This window comes from Cydia pomonella, chromosome 17 (assembly GCF_033807575.1).
Source record: "Cydia pomonella isolate Wapato2018A chromosome 17, ilCydPomo1, whole genome shotgun sequence".
Classification (NCBI taxonomy): domain Eukaryota; kingdom Metazoa; phylum Arthropoda; class Insecta; order Lepidoptera; family Tortricidae; genus Cydia; species Cydia pomonella.
In genome coordinates, this window is record NC_084719.1 from 14,336,028 (window position 1) to 14,359,308 (window position 23,281).

At 39.0% G+C, this 23,281-nt stretch overlaps 1 protein-coding gene across 3 annotated transcripts in view; it reads left to right on the forward strand.

The window, feature by feature from the left end:
• Positions 1-23,281, forward strand: part of LOC133527193 (furin-like protease 2) — a 368,596-nt gene that overhangs the window by 231,218 nt on the left and 114,097 nt on the right. For all 3 annotated transcript variants that reach the window (XM_061864092.1, XM_061864091.1, XM_061864093.1), the window contains one exon: positions 19,499-19,763. In XM_061864092.1, the coding sequence (XP_061720076.1) occupies positions 19,602-19,763 (162 nt within the window). In that variant the 5' untranslated portion in view covers positions 19,499-19,601. The remainder of the gene's footprint in view (positions 1-19,498; positions 19,764-23,281) is intronic.

The following is a 23,281-nucleotide window of genomic DNA, read 5'->3' on the forward strand; positions in this document are numbered from 1 at the left end:
GCAGGATAAAGGCCTCCACCTCTTCTTCCACTCGTCTCGGTTTTGATCTACACCTGGCCATTCTCTCAAAAAGGAGATCACCCTACTGACTTTTAATTGAATTTAGCTTGAATTCGCTGCCAACTAAACTTGGAGCAGAGTTTAGATTCAAGTGCATAGGTGCGTACAGAATCTCGAACTACACTTGTATGAAGCTGTAGTCTCCTTAGCCTCTGACATACCGGCTGGACGATAATGACCGAGTACAATATGGCATGCCGGTTGACGTCGTTGGAGGGCTACTATTGTGCCGGCCGAACCACTTCATCTGCCTGTGTATTTCCATCGCTTTGCAAGCTTTTCAGTTGAGACAAACCAGTGTAAAAACATCCTGCGTATACTGTTTATTCATTTAATATAAATCAAGTAGATTGCTTTTCACATGTACATCAACAACAACCAAGTCGCAAATTAAGCCCATTTCAAAATAAGTATCTAAATAAGTTATACAAAGCTCATCGAAGCAAGGTTATGGCGATGTAGAAAGCACCCTGTGCGGTACAGCTCGAACTAACGACATAAGATAAACTTAAATACAATGCAGACATGATAGTTGCCACAGGAAGAGTACTTATTAAGCGTTCAGCTCGTGGGCGCTCTGTAAGCAATTTGATTACATGACCTCTTCGGGGCTGAGTATTGAGATGACCGGCGACGTAGATACAGGCACCGATGGGATATGTACAGTGCTGTAAGATGTTACATGTCCTACGTGTTCAGGGAATTCGTCTTGATGTCAGACGTAGAGAGCGCCTTTGAAAATCAGGGCACTTCCACGTCAATCTATGTATAGCATCGTAGCATATCGCGTACGGTAAATATTGCTGGAGGCGATGACTTTATCGTAGAGTAGACAAGCGACGTTTAACCTTTGCCTCCGTAAAAGTCTGCAGGGTACGTGATTAATATTAGGGTTAATTTTAGATTACAGAATCGTATTTGTAACTACTTTTGCTGACAAGAACTTGTAAGATTGATTATTGCATTGCACAATATCACGAGACATTCGCCATAGTAGTAAGGGGTATCATAAGCAGGGGTTGCGGCGCTAGGGCCCTCGAAGGCCTGTTTTATCCGCTCGTACTCAAGGGCCCTTCGTATTCAGACGAGAGATAAGGGCCAATACGTCGATCGAGACTGCCCGACATCTTGAATGAAATTTATGCGAACAATTTTAACAATGGCTAGCATTACAGCGGGGGTTAATGAAGGTTAAGTTCTGCTTGTGGCAAAAATACTTTATGAACCTAAATTGATTGAAACGATTTCGTGAAGTGGCATTGAGGACGGTAGCCGTTCCTAATCTGCTATTTATTTGGGACTAAAATTCTGAATTATGTGTGAACACTTGAATAAAACAAAATTAGAAGGAACCAGTAGATTCGCCACTGCTCCCAACCTCAACAGAATTTCTCTTTATTTTATTCTTGATGGAGTTGCAGCTATTTTACTTAGTACCATCACAATAATTGTATGTGTATCATTTTAAATACAGTGTACTCGAAAGGAATTCAAAAAGGTTACTAAAATGTCATTTAAAATCTAATAAATTTGGTCAGTAGTATAAAATACTTTAGGGCAATTACAATTCAATACGATGTCCATCCAGTACGAAACGAAGGTAGTGATATTGAATCGTTCATTATTTAAGGAAATAAATACGCGATTTAATTACTTTTCGGTAAAATAACTTGAGGCTTATTTGACCACACAAGTGCAATCAAGAATGAAATTGAAGCAAGCACGTTGTAAGGAAGAAGCCGCCATCGACAGACCTAGAAACAGGAAATTACGTGCACATTTAATATTATCTTCGTCCCCAGAGTTCCCAGATCACCTCAACTATCTGGATGGCTTAGCTTATTACCACACATACTTATGTAATTTATTTATTATTTCGATTGTTTCTACCTTCACGACTTTATGTAAATCTCTACTTCCTTACTACATGCCTACTTAAGATGATAAATGCAAAAGTAAGTCTGTCTGTCTATTACCGCCTCATGCTAAAACCGCTGAACCGGTTTACATGAAATTTGGTATGGAGATAGTTTGAGACCCGGGAAAGGACATAGGATAATTTTTATCAATCATCTTCATCATTCCACGCAGACAAAGTCGCGGGCAGAAGCTAGTTAAATATAAATGTGAAACTTGAAAACTGTACGTCTTTTTATACACGACACTTTATACACTTTCTTTACGATTGCCGGCTGTAAGTATCGTTTTTAAAAATGTATCCTTGTTTCTAAAATAGCCGTCTTAGTTAGATATTTATATTTATTAAAGTTTTTAGTTTTAAAATAGATAAGTACCCGTATAAGTGTGAGCAAGATGCACTGAGACTAATCGAAGAGCCGCACTTACACTAATTCTGCATTGGCTGGCATTGGAACCGTAAGCGGTCTGAATGTCACCCTTGTTTGTTCTAAAAGTAATTAGGGGAATAAAGGGGCTATTTAGGTTCTCGAATCACACCGGTAGGGATTGCAAACCGGATTGGTTTTCAATCCGGCCGGATCCGGCCGGATTTTGGCCGTAGTCCGGCCGGATCCGGCCAGACCGGATCCGGTTTGGCATAGGGATATAAAAGTTAATTACATGACATATTTTTCTAGTTTTTTGCGTAATACGTATTCCTAAATCTATAATTTGAAGTTAATAAATAACTTCTTAACAATAAAATAGAACTTGGTAGTAAAAAGTGTCACAATCTCAATATCACTTTAAAAATAAAATTTGAAATCGGTAATTTATTATATTTAACCATTTAAAAGTGGTCAAATTTTCGTTTACAATTATAAATTTGATTAGTTTGCAAAGCCTGATGATGGGATGTGGGGTGGGAATTGGAGCTCCTTGAAAGGACAAGTTATCGTAACTGTTCTTTGATTGAATTCTTTGTATAGTCTGTTCGGAAAGAGAAGAGTCGTGGAATGTATTGGGCCCCATACATTCCACGAATCTTCTCTTTCCTCACAAACTCTAACATTGACATCCATTCTAGCATAGAGAAATAAGAAGAACATAGAGTGCTCACTCCATACATCAGTTTTGGTACCAAAACGCTTATTTTCGTAGTCGACATCTAGCATCAAGTAGCGAAACTCTCAGTACTGCTACTCGACAATAGATAGCGCGGCAAACAAGAGTAACCGGAATTCTATTTTCAACTCCTACGCTTACTATTATTTCATTATCAATATTATCATATATTTTTCATTCACACATATTGATGAGCCCAACTGTAGTCGGTTGAGTACCGCCGACTTAATCCTGCTCATTTGTTTACTTTTAATCTCCTATCACAACATTATGACACGTCATTAACCTTGTCTTTAGCATAAATTACAAATGCCTTCCATGGCATCTCCATCCTTTCATTTTTCCTTCTAATACAGTATGTATGTAATCGTCATATCGTGCCACCAATATGAAAGAAGAAGAAGTCCTCTTCTGTTCCCAGTCATCGTCATAATAAATATATTTTTATCTTACTAAATTTAAACTTTTTCATTCGTTTTTGGTTCTGTTAAACTTCATACCTTGTATCCGTTGCCTTTTCCTCATCTGAAATGCACAGCGCGTGCTGTATTTAAGCGTTTTCTTATTTTACCGGATCCGGTCCGGATCCGGTGATTTTTACCGGATCCGGTAGCTCCTGAAAAGTGCCGGATCCGGCCGGATTACCGGATCCGCCGGACCGGATTGCAATCCCTACACACCGGTGACCTTCCTGTTAAGGTTAATTTCAACTCCATCACAATGCTCGACGAGTTTGATTGTTTGGAAGCAAATTAATTATCGGTAGTCGAATAAGTTATACAGAGATTTGAAGATATAATTTTGTTGGTGCTGAAACAAGCGTACGGCCTGATGGTAAGATGTCATCGTAGCATATGTACACAATGTGTTTTACTATTCTGACATGACATTAACATTATATCTAAAGGTACAAGTTGGAACCCGGCGAGATGGCGACGTGAGGCGTCTGCAGACGACATGTCGCCGCGTCACGGCTGGTTTCTATGTATTTCTATGAAATACCATTCGAACTCTGCGACACGAAGCCAGCTACACGTCGCCGAGCCCAACCGAAGATCACTAGTGCCGCTGATGTTACAAAACAACATGACGCGGCGACGTAACATGAAGTCTGCAGTTGTCGTCTGCGGTCGCTTCACGTCGCCGGGTTCCAATTTTTAACTTTGTGGGATTAAAGGTAAAAATTGATACTTTAAGTAATGAAAACATAATACTTAAAGCTCCCGCAACATACTGTAGTTACAGTCTGATACGGATTGGGATACAGTCAGCTTTGGAAGTAACCGATCAGACTGCTATAATATCTCGACAAGATATATTCTAATAGACAAAATATGGTAGGTCTTTATATGTAGAACAGTTAGACTGCGACAGATACTTTAGAACGCTAACTAATAAATTTTATAGGGTCATTCTTGCGGCAAGAAGGCTTATGTTGTAGTTACTCAGACAACAAATCATAACGCAAATACATGCTCTTAGCGGGATTCGAACCCAGGACCGTCGGCTGCATAGGCAGGCATAACTGTAGAGGTATAGCTATAATTCGAAAAAAAAAAACAGGATAACAGATACTTTTGGAGCGTTGTTTCATCTGCTACTTTTGATGCTGACTTTTCAAGGGGCAAATTTGGGGTATAAACGATATGTACATGGAAAAAGTAAGTATGCTCTGAACCCCTAAACTATCAGGATTAGGTAACATTGAATGTTGGTATAGTTATTTACAATAAAATTTCATTGCAAATGCACCCGTAATTACCCTAGGGTATACAAAACTTGGTACGTACAGCAGCTTAATGAAACATTAGTGAACTCCTAAACTACAGTTCCACTTTTCTCGCTCCAAACACCTCGTTACAGTTTTTTCCACCATTAACAAAATTAAACAACTGACTCGGCGCTACGCCTTTCATACGGAACAAAAGGAATTTTTAAGAAGGCTTATTATGCACGGGCACGCGCATAAAAAGTAGGTTGATTCGAATAAAAATGCTGCAACTCCAGCAAGACTAACATATCGCATGAAACGGTGTCAAATAATTTCAAAGTGAACAATTGCTTTTATTACGGCTTATCTTTTTACTCGGAAAAGAAGGATATGAATTTTTGCATGCTCTGGGACAGCTTAACTTATTTAAAAGGAATTTGAGGTGTCAGATAGGTTTCCAATGAACATGTACATGGAGTTATGTACCTGTAGGGTATGTTATGTGTGTAGGGAACTAGGGAATGTTAGGGACGTATAGCTCGAAAGAAAAGCTGAGCTATGAAAAGAACATGTAGGACTTCAGAAAATATTCCGGTCACATGAGTAATTGATGTATTGATAATTCACAACTTAGATTATTTATATGTTTTTATGATATAGGAGGTAAACGAGCAGACGGATTAACTGATGGTAAGCGATTATCGCCGCCCATGGACACCCGCAACGTCGGAGGAGTTGTAAGTGCATAGCCGACCTTTAAGTTGGGAGTACGATCTTGACTAAGAAAATAGTTTTCATTGTGGAGACGCGATCTGTTAGGTATCTATATCATATGAAATACGATACACAGACATAACGCTCTGCTATATTTTGATATTTGAGACTAATTAGCCTATTTTCGATTAATTCTACTCGGTTTTACAAGACTGCTTATTAGACATGAAAATGTGATGACTGGGATTGTATTATACTTCAAATTATCCGTCGGTAATATGAATTAGTTAATCAATAATATAATGGTGTACAGTTATGACCCCGTTCGGCATGTTGGTTTGATGGATGCTTTACCCTAAAAGCCCTATAAGCACCCACAAAGTGTAGAAGTCAGGGTATCGGCAACAGGGTACCTGTTAGTAGATCAACATCAGATTTCGAAGTTCGCCGGGCAACTTGGCTGGCTAGGACAACTTCTTCCTCGTAGTTTCAACGTGACGACCTCTTTGTTTTGTCTGTACTTGAATTCTAAGCGATTTGTTAGTTTGTATAAAGATTTACTAAGAATCACTTTGATACTTACAGTCTTAATTCAATTATTTTGTTTCGTAGATAGGTATATTACGTCAAGTATTTTAATAACTAAATATTATGTAGTTGTGTTGTTGAACATGTATTTCCCAATTAGTCAATGTAAAAATAATTACACATTTACAAAAGGATGTGATGGTCGACCTCACAAAATTTCTTAATGATGTTTTAATAACGTAACTAGAATTATTTACTGTTTTAATAAAATGCAACATTTAAAGCATAAATTGCAAAGCAATTAAAAATAGCCTACGATTCTTTAGTTTCATAAATAAGGCTTAGCTATTGCGGTTACATTTTGTTTGCCGTTAATCGGCTTCCGTAATAAAGCTGCAAACATAAATATTCCCATTACTACCGCTAGTACAGTCAACATCAAAAGTATGTATACATATTTTACCTTATTGTCATGGAATAAGGTGCAAAATTGTGAAAATGCTTTTGATGTCGAGCCTGCCGTCGTCGGCTTGCGTTTGTCGCAAGCCAGAATCCCTGTAATGTGCAGCGCGTATTACATTATTATACATAGCATTTTAAGTGCAGATTCTCGCCTCACGGTAAGCGCCTTACATTGCTAAGCATCCCTTTAAAAATCAACAATAAAACATGTTTCCGCGTAACATTGAATACAATAAGTAAAAGTATTATGAATCGATCTTCTTTCGAGTATATTTGATCCTGGAGGCGTATTCTGAATGTACTAACGCGTTATAAATTTGATCTGGTTTTCTCACGGATATTATCTGAGATATATACATTACGAATACAGATTACATTCATAACATGTTATCAGGTATACTTAAAAAACGCCTCCTGGGGGCTGATTTTTTATTTTGAGCGCTCGAATTCGTCACTCGAAAATCTGTGGAAAACAGCGAATTAACATTTTAGAAATACGAGCAATATAAATTGGGAATCTAGTGGTATTGACCACTCGTTTTCAATTATATTAGTAGAATTTAAATGTCTAGTAGTGGAGATAAATTGAAGGGAATTACATGAAATCGAGCACTCGAAATTCAAAAATCTGCCCCATAACGTATTCCGCCACCGAATTTCTTAGATTTTCGTTCAAATCAGGAATCTTATTTTTTCATGAGAGAGAAAGTTATGAAAAGTACACATTGCGATAAAAATTAGGCTCATTATGTTACAAGCTTTTATTTAACTTGCCCTGTTAGTATATTATAGGTACCTATATATATTTTTATGTTAGTGTGAGTCAGATCTTGGAAGCTAAATTTGACCCACTTCTCGATTTTCTATAAAGCTGAAAATTTACATGAATTTGTAAGTCGGGTGACAATTCAACATTATGGTACCATCGAGCTGATCTGATGATGAAGGCAGGAGGTGGCCATAGGAACTCCGTGATGAAACAACACAACCTAATTGTATTTGGGGTTTTTAGAATTGTCTCGATGAGTATTAGTTGCCTGTCTAAAGAAAAGTACAGTCAGCGATAAAAGCTTGTCACAAAAATATATTTTTGCCAAAAACTTATTTTGTCTATATTCGTAGTTACCATATACGAGGATACTCCAGTGGTCAACAACCTATATCAATCATGAATTAGTCCTGTTATTAGTAGTCAGTGTTTGCCTAAGTCACCACATATTTGCGCCACTGTATGCCTCGTTTGCCCTCTATATCCAAAAGCAATGTATCAAACACCCAAATAACTTGAACCATTTGTGAAACCTTTGTCGTCTAATTATTGTTATATTCAGGCGCCCAGCCGGGTCAGCTTAAAGTGGTTGTTGGAAGTGTACTTGCGAGTCGAGAAGCATGTTTTATTCATGCCACGATGCTCGAATGCTGCGAATAACCGCCTAATTGTAGGTAGGTGGTGAGATTTGGGTTGTGCGATCAGTGTTACCAACTTAGCACATTAGGTGCTAAATTTGGCATATTTCTGCTTAGCACATTTAAATGTCCATTTATAAAACTTGTGAAATTGCGTTTGTTTGCACAGATAATAGTAGATTGTTAACCAAGGGATGAAACACACTCATTGCTGTCGAGGTAGTTTGGCGCTCGAACGCAGTGAGAATATTTTTCCTTTTGTTCCCACCTAGTTATTCATGGGACGGGAACACAGAGGTATACACCACTTTTCTGCACCAGAGCAAAAACGTATCACTTTCTGCGCACTTTATAGATCAACTATGACCCATTTTCAGAGTACGAGATATGATATGAGATATAAAAATGTTTTTCTGTGGCTGAAAGTACAGTCAGTTGCAGAGAGAAGGTATCCCCCCTGCATAGAAATTTGTATGCAAAGGTGCTAAGCTAACAGTATTGCAGTACCTACCTACACTCAATTTTATATCAACTAAATCCGTGGGTGAACGTCCTGAACTGTCACCATGGGTTCTAAGTGACTATTTTCTTCCTTTATTACAATTTAGAATAATTTTCCTGCTCATCTAGTATCTTTTTAAAATCCTAGTAAGCAATACTGGCCAGTCCATTGACAGCGAATATGCCACTTTACTTGTTATCCTAATAACGTTCGGAGCATAAACGGGGTGACGTCGAACGGGGGCCAATGATAAATTGATTGATCACACCGAACCGTCAACTGAAAATGAATGAGCAGCAGCTGCGCTCTTGTTCTAGTTTTTCTATTACATTTTAACAAGTTCTCTATCCTTCTTACAAAAGGTAATCTCCGCTTGATTAAAGTTCACTATAGATATTATATTAAAGGCATACTATCTCTCCTTAAAGACAAAATTTATTCCTTAATCTCTTGCCTGTGTATGATAACGATTCTGACGGAATGTTTACTTATGTTTCCTGATTTTTTTATAGAACGATTTTTATCTGCTCTAAACAGGATAACCGAGGTGTGATTGAACCCACGTCATTTTCAAAACGTGAAATTAACAAAGTGTTGGCTTCAATTCAGATGTTAAAAGTGTATCCTTTTAAATTAACTTTCGGGTAACTCAGTTTGTTTTCCGTACGGATACCATGGAATATTTTAATTATACTGAACACGGGGTAATTGCACGGATGCATTTATTTGGGCGCGTACTCGTACATATTTCCACTCAAAATTTATGGTAATATATTTGTGTACGCATAAATTTGCCCCATCTTTATAGTGTAGTAGAGAATAACACCGGTGTGTAGCTATTATGGGACGGCTTTTGTGTAGGGTTAGCAGACGAACAATTCTGTGTTTTTGATTGTTTCTACGGACCTTGTATATAAGATGGTTTAATGGAAACCCGAAATACTCGTATCAGGTTTTTCTTTATATAGACTTTGTCACTGGTGATTTTGGTCAAATTGTACATTGTATCCACCGCACGTACCAATTTGATTATTTTTCCTAAATTCGAAATGCAATAGTGTGTATTCACATTTGGCACCCGATGATTGAAAATTATGATATCGGCATTGTTAAAGCGATGGAAAAGATAATAGACGCATTTGAAATGTGGCTGGATAGGAGCATGGTAAAATATCCTGGACCGAAGAATTACGAATTTGAAAGAAAGTACTTACTTAAAAGAATGTCTTCATTCTTTTAAGTAGTAACTTAGTAACGTAGTAGTAACTTCTTAGTTGGAGATTTAGGTCACGGTGAAAAAAAGAAAATACCATATTTTGGACATATATACAGAAATGACAAATATAATATACTACAACTAATATTGGAAGGAAAAAATGATGGCGAGAGGGGAAAAGGGAAGAAGCAAGGTCATCTGGCTTGACAACATTAAAAAATGGACGAATCTAGTGTACTCATTTCTCTCTCTTAGTTAGTAAATTAGATCCTAACCGTGACAACGTGAATAACGCAGCCATTCTGGCTATAATGGCAAAGAGCAGGAGGGAGATGGCAAAGGTGGTCGCCGACGTCCTTTAGGGCATGGCAAATAAAGAAGAAGATTGTTAAAGTATAAGTGACAATGGTCTAGACAGACAGCTAATTTTTTAGCCTTTTCATCACTATTTATCAGAGTATTTTAGCTTTCCAACTTACCGCCCAACACATGGTTAGATCCGCCTCTTCTAATTAAAGTATGATTTTATTAACAATCTAGGAATTGTCAGGAATTCAGACATTGGAATCTAGCAACCCTATTTCCTGCCGGTGCCGATAAACCGAGCGGCATTACTAGCGAGTCTAGCGAGCTAGGTTTTAGCCTAGCCTAGGTTTTAGTCGGAGATGCGACAGCGCCGTACTTTATCCGCAACAGCTGTTCCTTCGACGCGAAAATACTGCTACATTTAATCAAACCAATGTTTCTTTTACTTTTAAAAATTGTTGTTCTTATTTGTTTTTTTTAGATACCTTGAACGTGACTTATTGCATTTTCTTTTTGTCTATATGAGTGGCTTATATGACTTTGTTTTTTCACAGATTGTAGCATTACGAATATGGTCATAAGAGGAACGGGGGCAACGCGCGCTACTGCTGCTTCTCCTTACAAACTTAGTCCTCATTTTCCTCTTTTGATATTAAAATTAACATACACGTAATAGAAAATATTGATACACTATTTGGTGTACATTAACCATAGCTATGCTTGGAGCTTCTAAAAGTAATAATATTACTTTTTTACTTATATACTACATTAGGTACTCTGGTTTCCTTGCCAAAATCGTTAGACCAACGTTTTAATACCTTAATTGATATTTACGCGCGATTTAAATATGTACGCCCTCGTTATTAGCCCGTAAACATTTCCGTTCCCTTGTTCCGATGCGCCTAATGGAATTATCCCAATGATAGCTTCAAATTAATTCCAGTGGTACACCTTTTAAATTCTGTCCCTGCGGGTCGAGCCGTGCGAGGGTATTTCGGCCTTGTATTCTTAATGCTTGTGTTACTCCACTTCTCGGCCAGTCTAAATCTGTCTAGATATCCTTAAAGGTTCATCAAATGTTAAGTAAACAGTTGAACTACTCCATCGAACATATGATGCCGGAGTATTAAAGTAAATGCAATTTTTAACACGCGCGATCGGAAAAGACAGACATTGTGATTTTCATTCTGTCACTTAGACTAGTGCGGCCATCATAATGATTTTTAAATTTTTTAATTCGTATCCTGGTTCGACTGAACCATCGCCTCACACTAGATTGTTATACGGTTGGAATTACACTCTTGAACATACATAAATATTGTTCTTGTGTTTTTAAGGCCTTTGTGTAACCTTAATTTTCCCGAGTAAATACAACTCTTATAAATTAAATTTGCACCGCTTAATTTAATTTGTTTTCCATTTTAATACAATTATTTTCGATGTTATTGTGAGGGGCTTACATTAACAATTATTTCTTTTGCTTTTAAAGTGACATTTTTCAAAGATAAGGAAAAATTAAGTTATAATTAGAAAACTGCCAAAAACGAGCGCTTTTTCGAATTATTTGACTTACGAGAAGAGCGGACTCTGCGGACTTCTTTAATCTTAACCGGAAAAAGTAAAATAATTAGACTACTAGTACTTATACTTCATCAGTGCAAACGTGCATATTATTATATATATTTTCTTTTCTAATCTTTATAGCACGGGTACCGCTGTTGAAAAATATTTTGCTTTTTGCTTTATACTTAGGTACCGGCACGGCACCAGAGTTGAGGTCATGCACGAACCAGAGTTGAGGTCATCTACTTGTGATGTAGTGATCGAGATTTTTAGTTTAATATTCTTTTTCTCACTGATAGCAAGTACAACTGCCAACTTTAAAATTGGCCAAAAAAATGCAGATAGGTTTTTATGAATTGGGTCGAATTTAAATTATTAGTTTGAATATAGTACACTTAAATCACATCCACTCATTTTTGCAATTAGTACCTATTTTAATTGCAAAGTTTTCCTTACAAATTGAAATGACTGAATGTATGAACTAAGAAGTGAATTGAATTCTAGAAGGTTATCTTGCGCGATGCTTTGCTTGCGGCATAACCATAAAGAGCTGAAGTCTGCACTGCGGTGCTGTGCGCAATATCTCCATGTGTTTTACGGCTATATTACTTATTCTGCTTTAATATAAGCACCTGAATACGTGTGATATTTGAATAGTTTGAAAGTGCGATATTAAAATTAGCCTTTTGTATGTGTTGGCGGTTAAAAATCCTGAGTTCAAATTGTTCAACCTTCAGTCGCGCCGAATAAAACAGTAAAAATCGCTCTCGAAAAAATGCAAAAATACTTATGACTAAAAATTCGATCAGGATCCTCATCAAACACAGACGAGAGTAAATCATAAATAATTGTATGAAATTATCAATACTTACTACCTTGACAATATTTGACCTTACAATATTTCCCGGACTTTCATCTCTACCGTAAAGTACAACGAGTATGATACATATAAAACCATTCAAGCGAAACCAGACCCAAAAAATGTTCAAAGGTTTAGCTCTAGCACAGTTTAGGGACAATGAAAGTAACTTATATTCAGCCGTTTGTTAGTTCTCGCAGTGTCACTTTTGAAGAAATATCGGTGCCGTTATTTGTACATAAACTACGCGCGACCTTCATCTCTTCTTCTTTGTCCTGCTCCCATTTAGGGTTTGGACCCGGGCTGTCCTTAAACTACGTCCAAAAGATAGGTATGGGCGTTGTGAATGTCATCTCGCTTTGTGTGGTACAGCGGATCTAGGGTCGACAACACGCATTTAACTCCTCTGGAGTTGCAGGCGTACATAAGCTATAAACAGCCAACGATACACGCATGACCCCATGTATGTAATATATTTTGTTTGAAGATGAACTACTCTAAATAAATCTACTCTGTCTGGACGTTGGATAAATTTCCAAATAAAAATTCATAAATATTTTTGATATATTCACGGTCAGGCGTTTCATACTTTCCCCGCGTGGCTTATCTGGATTATCTAGGGATTCCCCTCGGATTCTTTTAACTTGTTCGCGTTGCGTTCGCTTATTGCGTTTATCTGGCGCGTGATTTGCCGCTGCTTAGGGTCACCAGGCGTCGGGATTTTCCCTCTTCCACTATCTCGCGTTGAATGATGGGTCTTATGACAGTTTCATTTTTATATGGAGTAGCGGTCACGTAAAATGTTTCTAAACGATCTTTGGATCTTTAGAACATTTTTTTTAGAAATGTAACATTTAAGTAACACAAATACGCTAAAAACATATGTGTCTTAAATTTTTAGGGTTCCGTACCCAATGGGAACGGTAACGGTTAAACGGGACCCTATTACTAAGACTCCGCTGTCCGTCCGTCCGTCTGTCCGTCTGTCACCAGGTTGTATCTCATGAACCGTGAACCGTGAGACAGTTGAAATTTTCACAGATTATGTATTTCTGTTGCCGCTATAGGTACAACAACAAATACTAAAAAGTACGGAACCCTCGGTGGGCGAGTCCGACTCGCACTTGCCGATTTTTTATATTAAGCCTAACCAGAAGAGATTTGAAGGAACTGTAATAGGAACCATCATTTGACGCGAGAGGTTTAAAAATAGCAACGCACATAATTCTGTTTGTTATGATACAACTTTTCGTGGCTTAAGAGTCCTTATTCCTACAGACGAGCGTATTTTGTAAAATGCTTCCTTTTTCATTCAAGATTACGACGTAACTATTAGTATTTGTTCAAAAACTGATAACGTACTTAAATAATCGTTTCCTAAACTAGGGGCTCCAACAGTTCAAATTTTCATTTTCTCTTTTAAACCTTTTTTTTAATGAGGTTTTTTGGGAGTCTTTTCCAAATTTTGCTATAAACAAGAATCATTTGGTACATGAATGACTACAATTTGATTCAACATATCTCGTACGAGGGGCTGGAATGATTAACAATCGAAGATTCATTTGAAAAAACTGATAAAATACCTTCCGAGTTTTCTTCATTTTTTTGTCGAAAACAGGGTTTTATTATATTTTATTTCCGCAAATTGTACGCATATTTTGCTTTAAAAATAATATTATAGCAAACTGTAACTTTATGTTAACCTATAAAAAAAAATCGTAACTATGGGACCTACATTGCCGTAAATTTATATTTTTTTAAAACAAGTATAAATCACGCAGCAGCGACGCCCCGCTCTCAGTCCGCGCGGAGCGCACTTAGAGGACGGACCTGTGCTCGATTGTCAGGCATTCGTTGCGATCGTAATCAGCTACGGAGTTCCGAGAAGTGCTATATACTGCGATTAGAAAATCTTAATAAAAGTTCATTTTTTACAGTATGCCTAACAGACTCGCTTATTGATGGATTTTCAGTGTTACTTTTTTTTTAATACTAAGTCGGTGGCAAACAAGCGTACGGCCCGCATATGTACGCCTGCAACTCCAGAGGAGTTACATGCGCGTTGCCGACCCTAACCCCCTCCCGCCCCTCGTTGAGCTCTGGCAACCTTACTCACCGGCAGGAACACAACACTATGAGTAAGGTCTAGTGTTATTTGGCTGCGATTTTCTGAAAAACGCATTTTCACTTGAAATTACGTTAGGGTTTGCATTATTATTTTTGACCCGGATGAAGTCCAAGTTCTCATGATGGAGTCAGGAGTTGGTCACCAGAACTCCTAATCTACTAATTATAATCCCATCGTGTTTGGGCTCAAAAGATTTGCCCTGACGAACACCATCGATCTAGATGAGGTCCAGGGTCTCATGATGGAGTCAGGAGTTGGTCACTAGAACTCCTAATCTACTCATTATAATTCCATCGTGTTTAGGCTCAACAGAGTTGCCCTGATGAGCACCTTCAATCTAGATGAGGTCCAGGGTCTCATGATGGAGTCAGGAGCTGGTCACCAGAACTCCTAATCTACTCATCATAACTCCATCGTGTTTGGGTTCAATAGAGTTGCCCTGACGAGCACCATCAATCTAGATGAGGTCCAGGGTCTCATGATGGAGTCAGGAGCTGGTCACCAGAACTCCTAATCTACTCATCATAACTCCATCGTGTTTGGGCTCAATAGATTTGCCCTGATGAACACCATCGATCTAGATGAGGCCCAGGGTCTCATGATGGAGTCAGGAGTTGGTCACCAGAACTCCTAAACTACTCATCATAACCTCATCGTGTTCGGGCTCAATAGATTTGCCCTGACGAGCATCATCAATCTAGATAAAGTCCAGGGTCTCATGATGGAGTCAGGAGTTGGTCACTAGAACTCCTAATCTAATCATTATAATTCCAACGTGTTTGGGCTCAAAAGATTTGCCCTGATGAGCACCATCGATCTAGATGAGGTCCAGGGTCTCATGATGGAGTCAGGAGTTGGTCACCAGAACTCCTACTCTACTCATCATAACTCCATCGTGTTTGGGCTCAATAGAGTTGCCCTGACGAGCACCTTCAATCTAGATGAGGTCCAGGGTCTTATGATGGAGTCAGGAGCTGGTCACCAGAACTCCTAATCTACTCATCATAACTCCATCGTGTTTGGGTTCAATAGAGTTGCCCTGACGACCACCATCAATCTAGATGAGGTCCAGGGTCTCATGATGGAGTCAGGAGCTGGTTACCAGAACTCCTAATCTACTCATCATAACTCCATCGTGTTTGGGCTCAATAGATTTGCCCTGATGAACACCATCGATCTAGATGAGGCCCAGGGTCTCATGATGGAGTCAGGAGTTGGTCACCAGAACTCCTAATCTACTCATTATAACCTCATCGTGTTCGGGCTCAATAGATTTGCCCTGGCGAGCATCATCAATCTAGATAAAGTCCAGGGTCTCATGATGGAGTCAGGAGTTGGTCACTAGAACTCCTAATCTACTCATTATAATTCCAACGTGTTTGGGCTCAAAAGATTTGCCCTGATGAGCACCATCGATCTAGATGAGGTCCAGGGTCTCATGATGGAGTCAGGAGTTGGTCACCAGAACTCCTAATCTACTCATCATAACTCCATCGTGTTTGGGCTCAATAGATTTGCCCTGATGAACACCATCGATCTAGATGAGGTCCAGGGTCTCATGATGGAGTCAGGAGTTGGTCACCAGAACTCCTAAACTACTCATCATAACCTCATCGTGTTTGGGCTCAATAGATTTGCCCTGACGAGCATCATCAATCTAGATAAAGTCCAGGGTCTCATGATGGAGTCAGGAGTTGGTCACTAGAACTCCTAATCTACTCATTATAATTCCAACGTGTTTGGGCTAAAAAGATTTGCCCTGACGAGCACCATCGATCTAGATGAGGTCCAGGGTCTCATGATGGAGTCAGGAGTTGGTCACCAGAACTCCTAATCTACTCATCATAACTCCATCGTGTATGGGCTCAATAGAGTTGCCCTGACGAGCACCATCAATCTAGATCAGGTCCAGGGTCTCATGATGGACTCAGGAGTTGATCACCAGAACTCCTAGTCTATTCATCATAACTCCATCGTGTTTGGGCTCAAAAGATTTGCCCTGACGAGTACCATTGATCTAGATTAAGTCGAGGGTCTCATGATGGACTCAGTAGTTGGTCACCAGAATTCCTTATCCATTCATCATAATGGTAATTTGATGGTGCTTGTCGGAGTAAATCTATTGAGCCCAAACACGATGGAGTTATGATAAATAGATTACGAGTTCTGGTGACCAACTCCTGACTCCATCATGAGACCCTGGACTTCATCTAGATCGATGGTACTCGTCAGGGCAAATCTTTTGAGCCCAAACACGATGGAATTATAATGAGTAGATTAGGAGTTCTAGTGACCAACTCCTGACTCCATCATGAGACCCTGAACATCATCTAGATTAATGGTGCTCGTGAGGGCAAATCTATTGAGCCCAAACACGATGGAGTTATGATGAGTAGATTAGGAATTATGGTGACCAACTCCTGACTCCATCATGAGACCCTGGACTTCATCTAGATCGATGGTACTCGTCAGGGCAAATCTTTTGAGCCCAAACACGATGGAATTATAATGAGTAGATTAGGAGTTCTAGTGACCAACTCCTGACTCCATCATGAGACCCTGAACATCATCTAGATTGATGGTGCTCGTGAGGGCAAATCTATTGAGCCCAAACACGATGGAGTTATGATGAGTAGATTAGGAATTATGGTGACCAACTCCTGACTCCATCATGAGACCCTGGACTTCATCTAGATCGATGGTACTCGTCAGGGCAAATCTTTTGAGCCCAAACACGATGGAATTATAATGAGTAGATTAGGAGTTCTGGTGACCAACTCCTGACTCCATCATGAGACCCTGGACTTCATTTAGATCGATGGTACTCGTCAGGGCAAATCTATTGAGCTCGAATACGATGGAATTATAATGAGTAGATTAGGAGTTCTAGTGACCTACTCCTGACTCCATCATGAGATCCTGGACTTCATCTAGATTGATGGTGCTCATCAGGGTAAATCTATTGAGCCCAAACTCGATGGAGTTATGATGAGTAGATTAGGAGTTCTGGGGAGTTCTGGTGACCAACTCCTGACTCCGTCATGAGACCCTGGACCTCATCTAGATCGATGGTGTTCGTCAGGGCAAATCTTTTGAGCCCAAGCACGATGGAATTATAATGAGTAGATTAGGAGTTCTGGTGACCAACTCCTGACTCCATCATAAGAACCTGGATGGACTTCATTCGGGTCAAAAATAATAATACAAACCCTAACGTGATTTCAAATAACACTGAAACTCTATAGCACTAATGTGCGCAAACGATTGGCATCTTGACTACGCAGCATGGGTGCGTAGCCACCATGCCAATCGATACGACAACGAAACACTATCTGTCTCTCTCTCGTACTAATATGCACAAACGATTGGCATCTTGGCTGGGCAGCATGGGTGCGTAGCCAACATGCCAAACGTTTACGATACGACAAGGAAACACTATCTGTCTCTCTATCGCACTAATATGCGCAATCGATTGGCTTCTTGGCTAGGTATCATGGGTGCGTAGCCAACATGCCAATCGTTTACGATACGACAACGAAACACTACTCTCTCTCTATCGCACTAATATACGCAAACGATTGGTATTTTGGCTAGGCACTAAGCAAGTGTGTGGCCAACATGCCAATCGTTTACGATGCGACAACGAAACACTATCTGTCTCTCTATCGCACTAATATACTTTATTTATACCTGCAGTCATTTAGTAACTTCTTCATTTTCCATTGGTGTGAAAGAGACAGAATAAAGAGCAAGGGTTATAGTACACTCTGTAGTCTGTACACTTAGTAGTAGTGTACATTAAAAAAAAACTATTGTGCATATACAATAAAATAAAGAGTGCCCATATGATATCATATGACACTAAAATTAATGTTGCTTGAAATTATATTGAAAACTATCAAGATTATTCTAGTCTGCATTGAAACGCGCGTCGCGTTGCCGGCGCTCGCGTACCGAGCGCCAACGCCATCTATCGAGCGTTATTTCGTGAAATCGGAGAACGCTCCAAGGATTAAGGGCTCTTAAACCTAGCGCATCAGGGGATGTTGTCTCTTGACATAAATAAATACAAAATGTTTGAAGTGACTGTCAATTAAATGAAAAACTGATATTTTTAGTAGGTAGGCCGTACCGTTATTGAATTACAACACAGTACTTACTCCTGACGTTTAATAAAAAATACAATTAAGTATATATTACCAATTGCAATATGCAAAGGCCTTTAAGACGTCGACTTTGCAAGCGTAAACTGTTAAAACTTCTTTATGATTTCGATTGAGTGATTTTAATGGAACAGTCAGTAAAGTGAAATTACATTGAGCCAAAGTGTACGAGCCAGGTATATTCTTCAAGTATCAGGGCTAGGACTTTAAAAATTAAGTGGTTACCCTACGCCGCTCCTGCAAATATGTTTGTCGTGTCCCAAATTTTCGCTTTATATTTATGGAACGTTAAAATAAAGCTAGAAATAAAATGCGGCGAGGGAATATCACTTTATTAAATTTTAATATCTCTCGCCTCTTGTGTTCGAAAGCGGAGCGGACCAATTACGGCGCATTTTAATTAAGCCTTTTGATCAGGGAGCAAAGAATATATACTAATAAGTATGTACAGCAGTTACGCCTCTCGAAAAAATACTCTTCTAAATTATCATTACGAGGCGGACGGCCGGTATCAATGTTAGTAAGTTATATTTAATTATTGTGCCACGTCATTTCGTATTCGACGTCTTTATTTAATGTTATCATTATCATCGTGGCTTTGGTAACAAATATAGGTATTTGTGCTAGAAGCATATTTATTGTGAAAACTGATGGTCACCTATTATTTTTTTAATTGCGCATCTTAATTCCTCTTTTAACGCCATCGGCTTTCGAAGTAACTATACCAACTCATAAAAAAATCTAATGACGGGTATCTACAATATTACCGTCAGCCAAAAATTCAAAAGTGGCAATGTCCGAAAAAAACCCGCGCAATCAATATTATCGTAAAGTAAATATTGTTTTTCTTTACAGGTTATCAAAAGTGGGATGAACACCGTTGGAGCCTCAAGAACACAGTGCAAAGTTGTGTGAGTGGACCCTGATGTGGTTGTGTGCGTGAGTGATACCAAGTGTCATGTGTCAGTCATGGCGCGCGCTGGCGCTGCTCGCGGTGCTGGGGTGGAGCGGCGCGGTGCGCGAGAGCATGTACCACAACCAGTTCGCTGTGCACGTGCCCGCCGGGGCGCAACACGTGGATGACATCGCCGTGAGGCATGGGTTCGTCAACCACGGACAGGTGAGTCTCGTGTGTGTGTGTTGTGTGTGGAGAGTCATGTGTTAGGGCTATATCTCTAGGATATCTCACCGGGACACTGGTGGTTGCGTAACCAAGCGGACGCCAGGTGAGATACCCTTCATAGAGCTGCTATTTTGTTAGTGTCCGGCGACTGGTTGAGCCGCCGTGGTGTCCCGGTGAACTACGGCCTTTATTTACGGCGCTGTTGGCCGTGTTGACACTAATGGGATGCCAATCCAACATTGGTCTAAATAAAAACAACTGCATTAATCAAGACATTTCAATAGAACCATTTTGACTGTAAACGCTTAAGCTAGTTATTAAAAATAAAGACATAGATAAAGGGTATTTATTCGCCACAATCACAAAACATGTACCAACACGTACAGAGAACATAAGCAGAGAAACAGAACATTAAGTGGGCATCAAAAATGGACGCAACTCAGCATAATGCTAAGCTATATGATATGAACCAGCGCTGGCCTTCCGTAGGGCCCATTCGGTGATGCCACTACCCATAATACATATGGGTACCTACATTAAGTGTGGCTTTCCATCAGAGTCCTTAGACTCCTTAGGTATGCACATGGAGCATAAGGGCCCTTTAAGCCTAGAACGCCATATATTACAAAAATAAATATCACACAGAGGCACTTATAGAAAACACACAAAAAAACGGTTTACAAAACAAATTGTTTTCCATGATTCCACAGTTGACGTTCGTTCACCCACGTTCACCAATTTTATTGTGCGCACTACCTGAAACGCCTGGAAAGTATAACGTCGTATTTTTTTGCGATAAGTCACATAAAGAAAGTATTGGCAGGAGCAAAGATACCCCAAAAACTTGGTACCTTTTGCTCCTTATTTGTGCTTAACGTGTATCATAAGATATTTCATAATGTTGATTTACTGATAAAACTAGGTTAGATAAGATGTTCTCCTTGATATCAATTTATCTGAATATATTTAATGAATAATTTATTTAATTTGAAGCAAATGTTGGGGCAAAGCACGACCATTTTACGGTACTCCAAATAAATTGTAAAATTATACCTGTTTAACCCCAACTAATATCGATATTATCGAACAAGGTTAACTAGAGCGCTCATTAGAGAACTGATGACTACGTAACATTAATGTATGTAATAAACTACACGGTAAGTTTGTTAAGAACTCATCGCTAATACTAGATATAAGCAGATTTCTCATTAAGGCTCTTGCTCACAGACAACTATACAATAGACAAAGCATGTTAAATGATTAGAATTCACCACGTGTAGACGCTCGTACTAATGCAAAATTTTACCTCAATCGGAAATCGAGGAATGGGTCAAATTTACCTACCAAGAGTTGACCCACACTATCAAAATAACCAACAGGGCAAGTTAAATATAAAAAGGTTTACGACTCGTAACGTCGTACTTTTATCTTGGCAAGGCCAAATATATCTTCAAGTAAACTATTTTTTTCCCTTTTGTAACCTAATAGGAATGCCCATCACTAAAAATAAGCAAAAAAATCTAGGGTATTCCATGTCTGAAAAATCAAATGTATCATATTTTAAGTATAAAACACATAGGTAGACGCTAAGCGCGAGTTTCGTTTGTAATTCATAAACTGCAATTCTGCGACGAAATTTACTAACGACTCGTTCACGACACGAACGCTGCAGCTCATAGCGAGCTACTCTTATCGGAATCCATTCTTGCTAGACGGTCACATGATATATGATGTATGACTTTTGCAATATAAATGTGACTTTTCATTAAACGAAACATTAGGACCCAGAGTACAAACGTGCAAGTTGCGGAAAATGTCTAAAAGGTTTTATGAAAAACTTCACATGAATCAAAGGAAACATTAATTTTGGAAATAGAAAATTTCAATTACCATACATAAATATGAGAAGTTATCGAAATTTTACCATGTGAAAATTTCGCAATTTTGGAAAGTTTCCGACGGCACATCAGTACCCAAGAGTCCCTGGCAACAGTCGGAAATATAGCTCAAGTTAGTAGTCTACCGGAGGTGATCTGTGCGCTCACTATAAGCAGCAAACACTTGCGCAGCATATTTGAAGTTGCGAGCGTCGGCGTTTTGCGAGGGACGCTAGTATTTTACACGCTAGACGGTGCTTGTGTGTGGGCGCTTAGGCAATATCGGTAATTATTTATTACACGCCTTATTTTTGATTTCACATGCACCCAACACCTTCTTCTTCACTATGCCCGTTACTTTCGCGCTTACACACTAGTTCAAGAAAATTAACCTGAATATGGACAATCAGGGGAAATAATTGGTACAATTATACCTTGTGGTGTCCGATGAATATACTAAACGTACTCGAGGGAGGGGGTTGTGCTGAGAGTGTAGGGAGGGGGGCGGGAGGTTTGAAGGTATCTTTTTTTCAGATTGTTGCTCATATCTTAAATATCTGTACAAATGTCTAAGTTAACAAAGAGACAAAAATAGACGATTTAAGAAAATGTAGTTTTTTGGTAATTGGTCATCATGTGGCAATGCCACCCATCTATATACTTATAAATACATATTACTTATATACATAAATATTACATGTATACCTACTTACATAGTAAACATAACTAAATATATAAATCATATAAAACACTTACATACATAAATATAAATAAATATATAAATACTCACTTTCACTATAATAACGCACATGCAATATATACTGCTTAAAACATCTCACGCAGATGAAAAGGCCTATTATATAATATATACATAAATAAACACATTAAAATCAACGTAGATACAAATCGAATCTCCGGCGCGGTGGACACGCAGCCGTGACGTCACACCAGACAACCGGCTCGACGAGGCGCCCGCGCTCGCTTATCGCTCGCTTACGTTACACAGTATTTACATCTATCTTTCTTCCGCTTGTGCTTGTGATTCTGTACCGCTTGTATTAATACAGCTGTGAGAGTGATTTAGTTGTTTTTTTTTGGAGTCAGATCCCGTTACCCACAACTACAATCATAACACAAATTTTTAGTTTAGAATAAGCAAGCTTAGTCACCTGCTGATCAAATATATAAAAAAACCGGCCAAGAGCATGTCGGGCCACGCACAGTGTAGGGTTCTCTAATTACCCGTTCGTCAAAGTAGCCTTTTATACCAATAAGGTTCGCTATAGTTTTCCTTGAAAGTGGAAGATATAAATTATTCTTTATTAAAATAAGAATAATTTCATTGGATTTCCTTAAACGCGCTCATCGCACAAACGTTACCAGTAACAGCGGAACGCCCTCCAGCGGAGTCCGCGACTGTCTGTCAGTTCGGGCCGTCCAATTAAGTTTTACCCGTGATTAATGTTCCCGATACCTAACTATCTGCGCATAGCTTTACTTCATGTGTTCTACAATGTTCTAGCGATGTGTATTTCTTTCTCAGAAAATTATGTAGGTAGCATACAACAACGCAATGCAAATATTTCAGAAAAAAAGCGGCCAAGTGCGTGTCGGACACGCCCATGAAGGGTTCCGTAC